The sequence below is a fragment of the Hyaena hyaena genome, unplaced genomic scaffold (assembly GCF_003009895.1).
Source record: "Hyaena hyaena isolate Hyena2069 unplaced genomic scaffold, ASM300989v1 scaffold_252, whole genome shotgun sequence".
NCBI classification, from domain to species: Eukaryota; Metazoa; Chordata; class Mammalia; order Carnivora; family Hyaenidae; genus Hyaena; species Hyaena hyaena.
The window spans coordinates 501484-515722 of NW_024080884.1; the positions used below are offsets into that span (position 1 = coordinate 501484).

Below are 14239 nucleotides of genomic sequence, written 5' to 3' on the forward strand. Positions count from 1 at the left end.
TGGTTTTATTTTATTTTATTATTTTAAGAGAGAGAGAGAGCATGAGCAGGGAAGATGCAGAGGGAGAGAGAGAGAGAGAGAGAGAGAGAGAGAATCTTAAGCAGGCTCCATGCTTAGTGTGGAGCCTGATGCAAGGCTCGATCCCACAATCCTGGGATCATGATCTGAGTGGAAATCAAAGGTCAGACACTCATCTGACTGAGCCACCCAGGCACCCATCCAGAACAGTTTTTTTTTAAATGTTTATTCATTTTGAAAGAGAGAGAGAGAGAGAGAGGGAATGTGAGCACGGCAGAGTCAGAGAGAGGGAGAGACTCCCAAGCAGGTTCCACACTCTATTCTGAGCCCAACCCGGGGCTCGATCTCACAGACTGAGAGATCATGACCTGAGCCAAAATCAAGAGTCAAACACTTAACTGACTGAGCCACCCAGGCGCTCCCAGAATAGGTTTTACTGTAAGTTATGGGCTCCATGTCCACTTAGGCAGGGCTGGAGTGTCCACTCCCTATCCTTAGCCAGACATAGATAAATGACAGGTGGGTAAGGCCAGCGGGCTTCCCTGGGCTGGGAGACGCACTCAAGGGCAGTGCATGGAAATAGAATCAGCTGGTCAAAACAAGAAATCCCACTTGGAAGGGGATCAAATTCCCAGCTGAGCAGATCATTAAAACCTTGAGCTAGAGTCAAAGGTTAGAGATGGAAATTTGGCAGAGAGACTAGTTAAGCTGCTGAGTAACAAGTGTAAATGTGGGCAAGCAAGAGAGAGCTTTCTGGAACCAACATGCAGTTAGGGGGTTTGGGAATCAGCCCATTTGTGTCTCAGTGTGAGATCCAGAAACTAGTGTGTGATACAACCATACAATGAAATACCATGCAGCTGTTAGGAAGAATAGATAGAAGTGCCTGTAAAGTATGGAGCAAATGACACTGAACCAAGTAAGAAATCATGGAGGAGTAGTAATCATTATGTGTGTGGGATATACACTATATCATATATAAAATTATATATATACTATATACTACATATGGTATTTTTAAGAGGGAAAAATCTGGAATTACACATTTGGAACTATTACCAGCAGTGGTATCTGGAACAACTTTTCATTTAATACCTGTCTGGATTGTTTGAAAATTTTTACAAAGCACGTACATGACATTCAGTAATAACTGAAAGAGTAATGTAAATGGTCCTTAGAAAGAAAGAAATCAACCCATATGGAACACCCAGAAGGAGTCAACAAATGTTTCCATTCCACCCAGAAAAGCTTTGTATTCCTCGGCCTTCCAGGAGCTTCAAATAGGTTGTGGGTCTGAGGTCCGGGGTTGGGGGTATTTGTGTCTGAACAGTTATTTGGATCTAATGCCTGTCTTTGTTTCTCATTTCTACCTTCCTCCTATAGAAGTCTAAAGGGAAGGTGAAGTAAAGAGGGTCTTTATTTTATTCACCTATTTTCTTTTGTGGTAAGAACACTTAACATGAGATCTATCCTCTTAACAAATGTTAAGTGCACATTACTTTGGACTATAAGTACAATATTGTACCGTAGATCTCTAGATCTAACTTATCTTACTTCACTGAAATTGTGTGTCTCCTCACTAATGATTCCCCATCCCCCAAACCCTGGTAACTACCATTCTAAATTCGATTTTATGAATTCAACTTTTTTAGATATCTCATCAAGTGGACTCACCCGGGGGCACCTGGCTGTCTCAGTTGGTGGAGCAGGTGACCCTTGATCTCTGGGTTGTACGTTCAAGCCCCACATTGGGTGTAGAGGTTACTTAAACATAAAATCTTTTTTTAATTAAAAAATGTTTATTTATTTATTTTGAGAGAGAGAGAGCACAATTGGGGGAGAGGCAGAGATGGAGAGAAAGAGAATCCCGAGCAGGTTCCATGGTGTCAGCATAGAGTCTGATGCGGGGATTGATTCCACGAACTGCAAGATCATGACCTGAGCCTAAACCAAGAGTTGGACGCTCAGCCTACTGAGCCATCCAGGCTGCCCCGTTCAAAATAAAATCTTAGAGGTACCTGGGTGGCTCAGTCAGTTGAGCACTGGACTTTGGCTCAGGTCATAATCTCAAGGTTCGTGGGTTTGAGCCCCGCATATGACTTCCTGCTGTCAGCACGGAGCCCACTTGGGATCCTCTGCCCCGCCCCCCATCTGCCCCTCCTCCACTCATGCTCATTATCTCTTTCTCAAATATAAATAAACATTAAATAAATAAATAAATAAATAAAATCTTTTTAAAAAGGTCACTCTGGGAACCAGTATGGATGGTTGCCAAAAAATTAAAAGCAGTACTACCCTAAGACACAGCAATTGCACTACTAGATATTTATCCAAAGGATACAACAATGCTGAATCAAAGGAGTACATGGACGGCAATGTTTATAGCTATCAATAATAGTCAAATCAGGGGCGCCTGGGTGGCTCAGTCAGTTAAACATTTGACTTCGGCTCAAGTCATGATCTTGTGGTTCACGGGTTCGAGCCCCAAGTCGGGCTCTGTGCTGACAGCTCAGAGCCTGGAGCCTGCTTCCTGGATTCTGTCTCACTCTCTCTCTGCCCCTTCCCCACTTGTACTTTTTCTCAAAAATAAATAAAATATTTTTAAAATTAGAAAATCAATAGCCAAATTATGGAAAGAGCCCAAATGTCAACTGATGAATGTATGAAGAAAATATGGGACATAGATGATATTGATATAGATAGATATAGATATAGATATGGATATAGATATAGATATGGAATATTACTCAGTGATCAAAAAGAATGAAATCTTGCCATTCGCAACAACGTGGATGGCACTGGACTGTATTATGCTAAGCAAAATAAGTCAATCAGAGAAAGACAAATGTACAATTTCACTCATATGTGGAATTTAAGAAACAGATGTTGTTGGGATGAGCACTGGGTGTTATACATAGGGGATGAATCACTGGAATCTAGTCCTGAAATCATTTCCTAACTCGGATATAAATTTAAAAATTAACTACTTAAAAAAAAACACAGCAGATGAACATAGAGGGAGAGAAAAGTAAAATAAGATAAAAACAGAGGGATAAAAACAATAAGATAAGATAAAAACAAACGATAAGAGACTCTTAAATATAGAGAACAAACTGACAGTTGCTGGAGGGGAGGCGAGGCGAATCAGGGGGTGGGCTAAATGGGTGATGGGCATTAAGGAGGGCACTTGTAATGATGAGCACTGGGCATTGTATGTAAGTGATGATTCACTAAATTCTACTCCTGAAACCAATCCTACACTGTATGCTAACTAACTTGACTTTAAATAAAATTTAAAAAATAAGAAATAAAAAAAGAAGTGAATCATGTGGTACTTGTCCATCTCTGTTTGACTTACATCACTCAGCCTAATGTCCTCAAGGCCCATCCATGTGGTCGCAAATAGCAGAATTCCTTTCTTTTTTGAGGCCGAATAGTAATTGATTGTATGTACATATCCCATTTTCTTTATCCAGCCATCTGTTTTTGTTTTTGTTTTTGTTTTTATCCAGCCGTCTGTTGATGGACATTTAGGTTGTCCCCACATCTTAGCTATGGCGAAGAGTGCTACAGTGAACACAGGAGTCCCAATATCTGAGAAGAAGCGCTTTAGGAGAAAGGTCCTGCGAATGAAGACTTGCTAGTGGCTTCTCAGGGTGCCTAGGTCTCTGGAAGGGTGAGCAGGAAAGAGCCCGTGTGGGGCTCATTGAGAAAGGGAATGAGGGAAGATGTCAGAGGAGCACAGGCAGCAGGAACCTCTACTCACCTGTGCCTTCCCTCAGAGAGGACTGTGTTTGTAGGAAATATGAGACAAGGGCCCATCAGTGGTCCATCTTTAATTACAGAGCTGCAATGACGCCACAAAAGGGGAGGCCACCACCCGGGTTTCAAGATGGTAGCAACATCAACATCATTGACACACAAAGACACAGTGAGAATATTAAGGAGACAAGCATCAGATGACAAAGCTCGTTCAAAGAAGGATGCAAGAAACTGTGTGTCTGTGTGTGTTCACATGCGCGAGCTCACGCACATGCTCTCAATGAAAAAGAGAATTCTGGAAGAACATGTCTAAGTTAACGATGGAACTGGCTACTGCCTTACCATGCAAGAAGACCACAGTTTTTAAGGTTATCATTATTGTCTCTTCCAAATCTTTCTATTTTACTTTCATCAATACCAGACGCAAAGCATTTGCATCTTCTCCATTTTGGCAGGTCAACATCTGACATTAAAGACTCCAGGTCCTGATCCATAGGAAAGAAGTCAAAGCAAATTTTTCTTCCCCTAGAATGGTATTTCTCAGCCAGGGTTCTGAAGAGAGGTTGGCACCCTAATGCCCAAAGCATTCTTCGCACGTCATCAATCCACTTCTCTCTGCATCTAGGGTGGTAATAGCTGTGTACTGTCCGTGGGAGAAAATAGTCACTTGAACAACTCTCTGTGCTCCGAGAATAAGATGACCCTGATTCTTTCACCCTGTGTCCAAGTTTTGGATCATTTTTCTTCAGAAGAGAAACTACAGGTGTAGAGATTTTGAGAAAGATACATCCATGTATCTTATACTTTTACTGTTTGAGGACCAACCTAAAGAAAAATGCTCCAAACCTGATAAAATGGCCAACCTGATAAAATTCTCTTCATAGAGAAAGAGCTTGAATGGGAATTTGAACTGCATACAGGAAACCCACATGGGGAGAAGCCATGGACATATCCAATATGGGGGAAGAGGTCCCCACCAGAAGGGAAGGTTCTCATGGCAGAGAAACCTAGACTCGCACCCAGGGTAGGTCTGAATTCACAACCCTAAGCTGATTGGCTAGCTGAACACCCATACTAATGAGAAATTCTGCAAACATCCTCATTAAGTCAACCTCAGGCCATTCATGTTGGGGGAAAATGCTAATGTCCTCAGCCAGGGAAGATCTTCAGTTTCAACACCAACTTCAGCAGACAGGAGGGTCTCCATAAATCAAAGACACCCTCTCAATGTCCAGAGGGGCCAGAGAGCTGAGATGGTGGAGGAGGTAGCCCCATCAGCTGGGCAAACCACTCTGCTGGGCCTTCTCCACCCAGAGACTGGTCCACAGACCACCACATTCTGGCTGCTGGAGTGTCTGCTGCAGGTCAGCCCTGGCTGTCTACCACTTCTTTACAGGGGTTCATGGGGATTTGTGGCTCAGACAGACTCGTTTCAGATTCTGGCTTGTCACTTACTTGCTATGTGATGTTCAATGGATCAATTAATTTCTATGAGTCTCTCTCTTCTTAAAAAAATTTTTTAGGGGCGCCTGGGTGGCTTAGTCGGTTAAGCGTCCGACTTTCGCTTAGGTCATGATCTCACCGTTCATGGGTTCGAGCCCCGCGTTGGGCTCTGTGCTGACTGCCAGCCCAGAGCCTGGAGCCAATTTCAGAGTCTGTGTCTCCCTCTCTCTCTGACCCTCCCCTGCTCACGCTGTCTCTCTCTCCCCTAGAAATAAATAAAAATATTTTAAAAAACTTAAAAAAAATTTTTTTTTAAATTTCAGAAGAGAGAATGTAAGCAGGGGAGAGGGGCAGAGGGAGAGAGAGTCTTAAGCAGTCTCCACACTCAGCACGGAGCCTAATGTGGGACTCAATCCCAAAGCCCTGGGATTATGGCCTGAGCCAAAATCAAGAGTTGGATGCTCAATTGACTGAGCCACCGAAGCGCCCCCCCTCTCTTTTTAATGTGATTTATTTATCTGTTTATTATTTATTATTTATTTGTATTTTTTATTTTTAATTTTTTAACATTTATTTATTTTTGAGAGACAGTGAGCCACAGAGAATGAGCAGGGAAGGGGCAGAGAGAGAGGGAAACACAGAATCTAAAGAGCTGTCAGCACAGAGCCTGACATGGGGCTTGAACCCATGAACCGTGAGAACATGACCTGAACCAAAGTCGGACGCTTAACCAACTGAGCCACCCAGGTGCCCCTTATTTCTTTTTTTAATGTTTATTCATTTTTGAGAGAGAGAGAAAGAGAGGCAGAGCATGAGCAGGGGAGGGGCAGAGAGAGAGGGAGACACAGAATCTGAAGCAGGCTCCAGGCTCTGAGCTGTCAGCACAGAGCCCAGTGCAGGGCTTGGACTCATGAACAGCAAGATCTTGACCTGAGGAACCGCTTAACCGAATGAGCCACACAGGCACCCCAGGACATGCCCTCTTTTTTTTTTTTTTTTTAAGGTTTACTTATTTCAAGAGAGGGGAAGAAAGAGAAGGAGTGAGAGAGAATTCTAAGTAGGCTCAGTGCTGTCAGCGCAGGGATGCAAGTCAATCTCATGAACCATGAGATCATGACCTAAGCCAAAGAAATCAAGAGTTGCAGGCTTGGGGTGCCTGGGTGGCTCAGTTGGTTAAGCATCTGACTTCAGCTCAGGTCGTGATCTCACAGTTTGTGGGTTCGAGCCTGCTTCGGATTCTGTGTCTCCCTTTCTCTCTGACCCTCCCCTCCTCACACTGTCTCTCTCTCTCTCTCTCAAAAATAAATAAAACATTAAATAAATAAATAAACATTAAGAAAAAATTTTTTTAAAAAAAGAGTTGCAGGCCTAACTGACTGAGCCACCCAGGCTCCCTGTCCCTCTCTTTTTTTAAATTTAAGATGAGATTAATATTAACACCCTCTTCATAGGTGTCACGAGAATTAACAAGGATGAATGAGGTTGCTTTCCACCACCTTCTTTTTGTTTGGCTGACCCATTTCCCAGAATCTGCAAGCTCAGTGGGTGTCCCAGGCCCCCGGCTTGGGGCTTGGGCCTGGGGATGGGGAAGTGGCCTCGTGGGTGCCCCTGTGGTGAAGGACACCCCCCCACCATGGCTGAGGGGGCTCCACAGGGAATGGACCACTAGCAAAGCAGGCTTTATGGGGTTTTTCCAATGACCCCCAAGGAGACGCACAAATATTCAGTCGTCCTGTCCATGGGCAGTCCCTTAGGAAAGCAGCTCTTTCCTGATTGTTCTTAACAAGACCGGCCCAGCAGTAAGATGATCATAGAACTTTAGAGCTGTATTAGCTCATCAAAGACCTTGCTTGGCAAAGAGCGTAGGCTTGCCAGATTTAGCAAATAAAATACAGAATTCCCAGTTAATTTTGAATTTCAGATAAAGGACCCAAAAAATATTATTAATGTTTTTTAATGTTTATTTATTATTTTGAGAGAGAGAGAGAGAGAGAAAGAGCAAGCAGGGGAGAGGCAGAGAGAGAGGGAGACAGAGGATCCAAAGCAGGCTCTGTGTTGACAGGAGAAAGCACAATAGGGGGCTTGAACTCCCAAACCATGAGATCATGACCTGGGCAGAAGTCGGATGCTTAGATGACCGAGCCACCCAGGAGCCCCATGAGAAAAAAAAAATGTTTTTTTTTGTGTATTTCTCAATATTGCCTGGAACATACTTCCTAAAATTTTTTTTTGGTTGTTTATCTGAAATTCACATTTCATAGGGCTTCCTGTATTTTATCTGGTAACCCAGAGCGGGGGACTAGGTGCCAGGGGAATCCATTTGGGGTCACACAGCCAGCCAGGCCTCACCCAGGCCACTGCCCTCACACCCCACCATCCACCCCAGCTGTCAGTTTTTCACATAAGGGGAGCGGGGGCCTGTGAGGTTGGCTGCCTCGGGTTTCCAGCCTGTCCTACAAGGGAAGAACCACCCTGATTCCAGGTGTCCAACCAGAAGCACAACACGCACACAGCACAGGGGAGAGCCAGCCGGAGGTTAGGACTTCAGGGAATTGAGGTCAGAGTCCAGGCTATTTTCCAAGTGAGGGTAATCACAGGCCAGACATTTAACTTCTCTACGGCTCAGGTTTTTAAACTACCAAATGGGCACAGGGGGACCTATTTCCGAAGGGTCACTTTGAGGATGAGCTGAGCTGAGTAGTTGCCCTAAAGCGGGTTACTTGTAAACTATGGAGCATATTCTGTGTCCTTGCAGTTTCATCAGGACCCATGAAGACGGAAGAGGAGTTTTGGGTGTGTGGAGCTGAGAACTTACTTGCACCCAAGCTTCTCCACCCCAGGGCTCCCCAGGGGCTCTGGGCTGAAATCTGGCCCGGCCCACGAAGCCTGACCAGAGTGGTCCGTCCCATCCCCGTTTACGGGAAGTCACAGCAGCGATCAATCATCCTTAATTTGTAACTGGGCAGTGTCCTGGGCCAGCCAATAGCCAAGACCGACCCCACCACGCACCCCACCTCCCTGACCCTGCGGGACTATCCGCTCAGTCTGCACTGAAGCTGCCCAGCGACCAGGAGTTTGGAGCAGATTTGGTGATGGGGGGTGGGGGTGCGGGCGGGGGTGGGTGGGAGTGGGGTGTCTTCGTCTTCTTTCCCTTCCTGGTTTCCTGCCCCTCCCCCCTTTTTTTTAATCTCTAAAGTTTCTATAGGCTTGCTTCCACTGAAGACTCCGGTACCCCTCCTCCTGGTACCCCTCTCCCCTCAGTGCCCCTTTCTATTCCCCCCTCCCGCTCCCGCCAGAGCTGGTGCCCAGCCCCGTCTGGCCCTCCCCTGCTCCCCCTGCCTCTAGCGTCATTGTTAGGCTTTAAAGCCGGACTCTGGATGAACAGATGGATGGAGACCCGAGCTTGGGAGGGGGAAGGAAGGGCCAGCCGGTGCCGGGAAAGGGGAGCGGTTTGGGGAAAACAAAACAGGGGGAGGAGCCTGGGAGAGGAGGAGGAGCCGGAGGAGGGAATTCGCGCTGAGGGACTAAGGCCGGGAATGGAATGGGGGCGGGCCCAGGGTGGGTGGGAGGTGCGGCGGGGTGGAAGCCCCCAGGGCTTCAGGGCTGGGCTCTGATTACGACGCTGGCTGGCTCCGCAGGTCCGGGCTGACGCCGCCGCCCAGATGGCCTCCAGGCTGACCTCGCTGACCCTCCTGTTGCTGCTGGCTGGGGTGAGTGGTCCCTTCGAGGGGGCGGGTTGCGGGGGGAGGAGGGGTTAAGGATTAACCGTTCCAGGTCCGGAGAATGAAGAGAGCTCCTCTTGGCATCAGCAAGTGTAGTCCTTGCCCCGGGGTTCTGAGCGAGCGAGCCAAGAGCCGGGTTCTAATCCCCGCCGGCTGCCCACCAGTTGGGGTGGCCTTGAGCAAGTCCCTTCTCCGAGCCCACCTGTGCTGGTTTATAACGTGGAGAATAGAGCGGAAGGGTCAGAGAGTCAGGAGATGGACAGCATTCTGCGATCTAAAGGCGACGGGCTGTGGGGGGTGGGGCCCTGGCTGCTGAGACCCTGGTTCTTTCGGGGCTGCGGGCACGAAAACGCGCGGAGAGGCGGCTGACACTCCGGGGGTTTGGGTGGGGGCCGATCGCGGCCAGAGGTCCCAGCGGTGTGGGCGTCGGGAGGAAGGTGGGCTCTTGCTTTGCGCGTCTGTGCGTGGATGAAAGTGTGTGGAAGTTGGCCTGGGAAGTGAATCTGCAGGTGCTGCCCTGTGATGAGCGAGGGATCTAGAATCAGAGTCTGAATCATCAGCTCCTGTGAGACCCTGGGTTAGTTACTGAATATCTCAGCATCAGTTTCCTTTATCAGTGAAATGGGAGAATAGCCATGACATTTGGGGCTGGATAATTCCGTATGAGGGACTGTCCTGTGGACGGAAGGATGTTTTGCAGTATCCCCAGTTTCAACCCACTAGATGCCAATAGCATCTACCCCCAATCCCCTTCCCTCCCTTAAGATAACCAAAACTGCCTCCAGACATTGCCAAAAGTCCCCAGGGATTAAAACTGTCTCTGACTGAGAGCCACTGGTCTATACTATTTCTTCCACCTTCCTTTCTTTCTTTTGGAATGCTGTTGGTTTTCAACATGCACTATTGCAATGGCTCACAAGTCACCATTTGAAAAACCACAGTTCTCACGCAAAGATCACAAGCTCAAATATCTTATATCGGCCTGGCAGGTGAGCCAAACCAGGCCGATATACCTAAAGGAAATTGCAAGAGGGGCGCCTGGGTGGCTCAGTCAGTTAAGCATGGACTTCGGCTCAGGTCATGATCTCACGGTCTTAGTCCCAATTCGGGCTCTGTGCTGACAGCTCAGAGCCTGGAGACTGCTTCAGATTCTGCGACTCCCTCTCTCTCTGATCCTCCCCTGCTTGTGCTCTGTCTCTCTCTCAAAAATAAATACACATTGAAAAAAAGAAGAAGAAATTGCAAGAACAGAGATAAATGGCAGTTGACACTGAACTCCAAAATTTGGGAAACAACTTCCCATAAGGGAGTGACTGCCCAGAGTTAACAGAGTCTCTGCCTCTCCTTACCTTTATGGAGATTATCTCTGCCTGCACCCCAACCCCCACCGGCTCCTGCATTGCCCTTCTCTGGAAGAACTAGTGGTTGGCAGCTTCGGGCAGGCCCCTAACCCACCAGGCTTTTCCAGGAATCATCCTCTGGTATCGGACGTTTTCCATAGCCCCACCTTCCCTTCCTGCTTTGAGTGTTTGAGTGGACTGTACTTCGTGGCAGGAAAAGTGAAACTCAGTTTCTTGAACCACAGGTTAGAGCCTTCTCAGATCTGAATGATACTAACCCCAACTCTACGGCAGAGAGCTGGCAAGGAGAACATGAAGAATACATCTTGGAGGAAGAGATCTCCACAGAGGTATCCATTCAGCAGCGCACCAAGGACTCTTCCACCTTGTTGAAAATCAGCTCAACCATCGAAACAGCCAATACTGCTTCTGAACCCACCACTCAGCCCTTCATCCAGTCCACTACTCAACCTACCACTGAGCCCACTACCGAGCCCACTACCGAGCCCACTACCGAGCCCACTACCCAGCCCACTACTGAGCCCACTACCCAGCCCACTACTGTACCCTTCTGTCTGGGGCCTGATACTTCCTGCTCTGACCTGGAGAGTCAGTCGGCAGAGTCCAAGTTGGGAGAGGCTTTGATGGACTTCTCTGTGAAGCTCTACCATGCCTTCTCAGCGATGAAGAAGGTGGAGACCAACATGGCCTTTTCTCCATTCAGCATTGCCAGCCTCCTAACTCAGGTCCTGCTTGGTAAGAACCTGACAAAGTTCTCTCCAAGTTGTACATTGGACCCTCCCATGGGGGTCCCCAACCCAGATGCCCATGAAGCTATGCCTCCAGGAGAAAGCTATAAAAATGGGATACGTTTGAGGGGAGGGTAATCTTTTCATTCTTGAGCATTCATCTATTCCTTCATAGGCACTGTGATTTGATAGGCACCATGGCTTATAAAACCCAATGGAATATACAGAAACATATAAAACAAGGTCCCAGTCACCAGCAATGGTTCAGGGTAAGGTAATAAGGAAGATGAAACCATGACTGATAGACATAGAATAGAATCATGCTAATGGTGCTTTCTGGCTGTGTGACCTTGGCAGACTCCTTAACCTCTCTGAGCCTGAGTCCTCAGGTGTGAAATGGAGGTGGTTGAACTTACTTCAAAAAAGAAAGCAGATAGCTTAGTGCCTGGCTCAGAGGGAGGTCAAAAAAATGTTCATCCTCTGCCTTCCTGAGAGGTGCTACTAAGTCTCATGAGATAAACCTCTACCTACACCCTCTAGCTGGGACCACTAAACTTGCCCAAAGTCCCCCAGGAGGCACATTTCAGTTGATTGGTTTTGGTAAATTTTCTTCACCGCCCAGCACGTGTGGCTTGAATCTTGTCTCCATCGTCCACTTAACTCTGTGATCTTGAATAGAGTAGACCACTTAATCTCTTACAGTTCAGTTTCCTCTTTGGTGAATAGGGAGAGTAATTACCCTTATGTGAGAGGGTTATTGTGAAGATTCGGTGAGCTAATATGGGAGAAGCAGTTGTGATGCTTGGAACTACATAAGTGCCCCAGAATTTTATCTGTTACTGCACAGAAGAGGGGCACAATAAACATTTAGTAATGAATAACTGAAAGGATATTGAACATCTATGCTTTTTAAAAAAATTTTAAAGTTTATTTTGAGAGAGAGAGAGAGAGAGCGGGAGCAGGGGAGGGGCAGCAAGAGAGAATCCGAAGCAGGCTCCACACGGTTGGCACAGAACCTGACTCGGGGCTTGAACCCATGGACCATGAGATCATGACCTGAGCTGAAATCAAGAGTCAGATGCTTAGTCGACTGGGCCACCCAGGTGCCCCTGAACATCTATGCTCTTTTGTGATTCTCTCTGGTGTCTCCTCTTACAAGTGAGCTAGTGTCCCTGCCTATAGGGAAAACCGTTGTTTTTTTAAAAAAAATTTTTTTTGTGTCTTTATTTTGAGAGAAAGAGACAGAGAGCAAATGGGGGAGGGGCAGAGAGAGAGGGAGACACAGAATCCCAAGCAGGCTCCAGGCTCTGAGCTGCCAGCACAGAGCCCGACACGGGGCTCCAACTCACGAACTGTGAGATCATGACCTGAGCCGAAGTCGGACACTCAACTGACTGAGCCACCCAGGTGCCCCTATAGGGTAAACCTTTGTAAACCCAAACCAACTAGATAATAGTTTGTGTGGAACAGTCAGTGACTGGACTAGACTTTCGATGATGTGTGGGATTACAATAGTTAGAAAAATGAAGGAGAATATTCAAAGCCCTGGAAAAGCTTATCCATGATTATTCCTAATTCCCCCACCCCAGTCTTTTTGACATAAGAATTGACTTCCGAAACAATCATTCCCACTCCGATGATTTGAGATCCCCTTCACAGCAAGAAATAACGTCCTCCTCCCCAATTCGAGCCTGATCCTTCAATCCTAGTCCTGAATGGTGGGTCCCCCATTCTTACAGCTTTCCCTCATTTCTGCCCTTTGTTGTAGGCGCTGGGGACAGCACCAAGAGAAACTTGGAGAGCCTCCTTTACTACCCCGAGGACTTTACCTGTGTCCACCAGGCCCTGAAGGCCTTCACATCCAAAGGCTTCACCTCATTCTCTCAGATCTTCCACAGCCCCGGTGAGTTTCCTGGGAGAGGGCAGCATCTAGAGCTTAGTAGATGCTAAGCAGGGTCTGAGAGGATTCTGAGGGGGACCTGGGGAAGGAGAGCAGAGGGAACGTTAGAGCTAGGACATCAGGGCTGGACTGCAGAGCGGGCGAGGACCTCAGCAGCAGTGTCATTAGGCTCTAGGAACCGGATGCTTCTCCCAGTGAGGCCTTGGGCAAGTCATTTCCATTCATCAACTCTGGTTAGACTAAGAATGGCCTTCTGCATTTATTCATGGATAGGACCAGAGAGCTCAAGTTTAAAAACAATTTTTTTTAAAAATGTTTTATTTATTTCTGAGAGAAAGAGATAGCGTGAGTAGGGGAGGGTCAGAGAGAGAGGGAGATACAGACTCTGAAATAGGCTCCAGGCTCTGAGCTGGCAGTCAGCACAGAGCCCGACGCGGGGCTCAAACCCACCCACCATGAGATCATGACCTGAGCCGAAGTCGGACGCTTAACCGACTGAGCCACCCAGGCGCCCCTAAAAACAATTTTTTTAAGTTTATTTATTTATTTTGAGAGAGAGCCAGCAGGGAGGGGCAGAGCGAGAGAGAGGGAGAATCCCAAGTGGGGAGAGCCTGAGGTGGGACTTCAATGCATGAATCCGTGAGATTGTGATCTGAGCTAAAACCAAGAGTCAGACACTTAACTGGCTGAACTACTCCAGTGGCCCTCACGTTAAAAATTTTTTATTAGTCTGGGTCAGGGGAGTCTTGAGACTTGTAGTTTTATGCACTTTTGTGTTCTATGAATTTGTGGTCATTTACATATATGGCATTATTAAGTATATAATAAGATCCAAAATGATCTAAGTTCTCTTTAGATTTTCTTCCCCAGAGCCCTGGGTGTCTGCTGAGCTGCTTCAGGAGTCACGGTGGAAGTTAGGGGAGTGATCAGGGGGGCTGAGTGGTGTGTGGGGTACCAGCTGTGGGGGTGGGGGCAGATGGAGCCGGCTGGGCTCTGAGCCCTCACCCAGCTTCCACCAGAGCCCTTTTAACTGTGGGCTTCAGACATGACTATTTAAAAACCCAGTTCTGCTCCTTAAAGAGGTTTGAAAACTACGGATCTAGTCTGACCCCCTTCTATAAAGGGAAATTTTTTCCAGTTTTTCTTAAACTTGTTTTAAAATTTTTTTTTAATTTTTTAAAGATATTTTTATTTATTTCTAGGAGAGAGAGAGAGAGAGACAGTGTGAGCAGGGGAGGGTCAGAGAGAGAGGGAGATACAGACTCTGAAATAGGCTCCAGGCTCTGAGCTGGCAGTCAGCACAGA

General features: G+C 47.0%; 1 protein-coding gene and 1 long non-coding RNA gene across 2 annotated transcripts in view; one reads left to right on the top strand and one right to left on the bottom strand.

The window, feature by feature from the left end:
• The first annotated feature begins 8227 nt into the window (after nt 1-8227).
• SERPING1 (serpin family G member 1) overlaps nt 8228-14239 on the top strand; it is a 13845-nt gene continuing 7833 nt past the window's right edge. Inside the window, exons 1-4 of the mRNA XM_039244996.1 lie at nt 8228-8312; nt 8862-8933; nt 10531-11041; nt 12803-12937. Of these exons, the coding sequence (XP_039100927.1) occupies nt 8886-8933; nt 10531-11041; nt 12803-12937 (694 nt within the window). The 5' untranslated portion in view covers nt 8228-8312; nt 8862-8885. The remainder of the gene's footprint in view (nt 8313-8861; nt 8934-10530; nt 11042-12802; nt 12938-14239) is intronic.
• Nucleotides 12947-14239, bottom strand: part of LOC120240287 — a 5063-nt gene continuing 3770 nt past the window's right edge. Inside the window, exon 3 of the long non-coding RNA XR_005530624.1 lies at nt 12947-13013. This is a non-coding gene — a long non-coding RNA (uncharacterized LOC120240287). The remainder of the gene's footprint in view (nt 13014-14239) is intronic.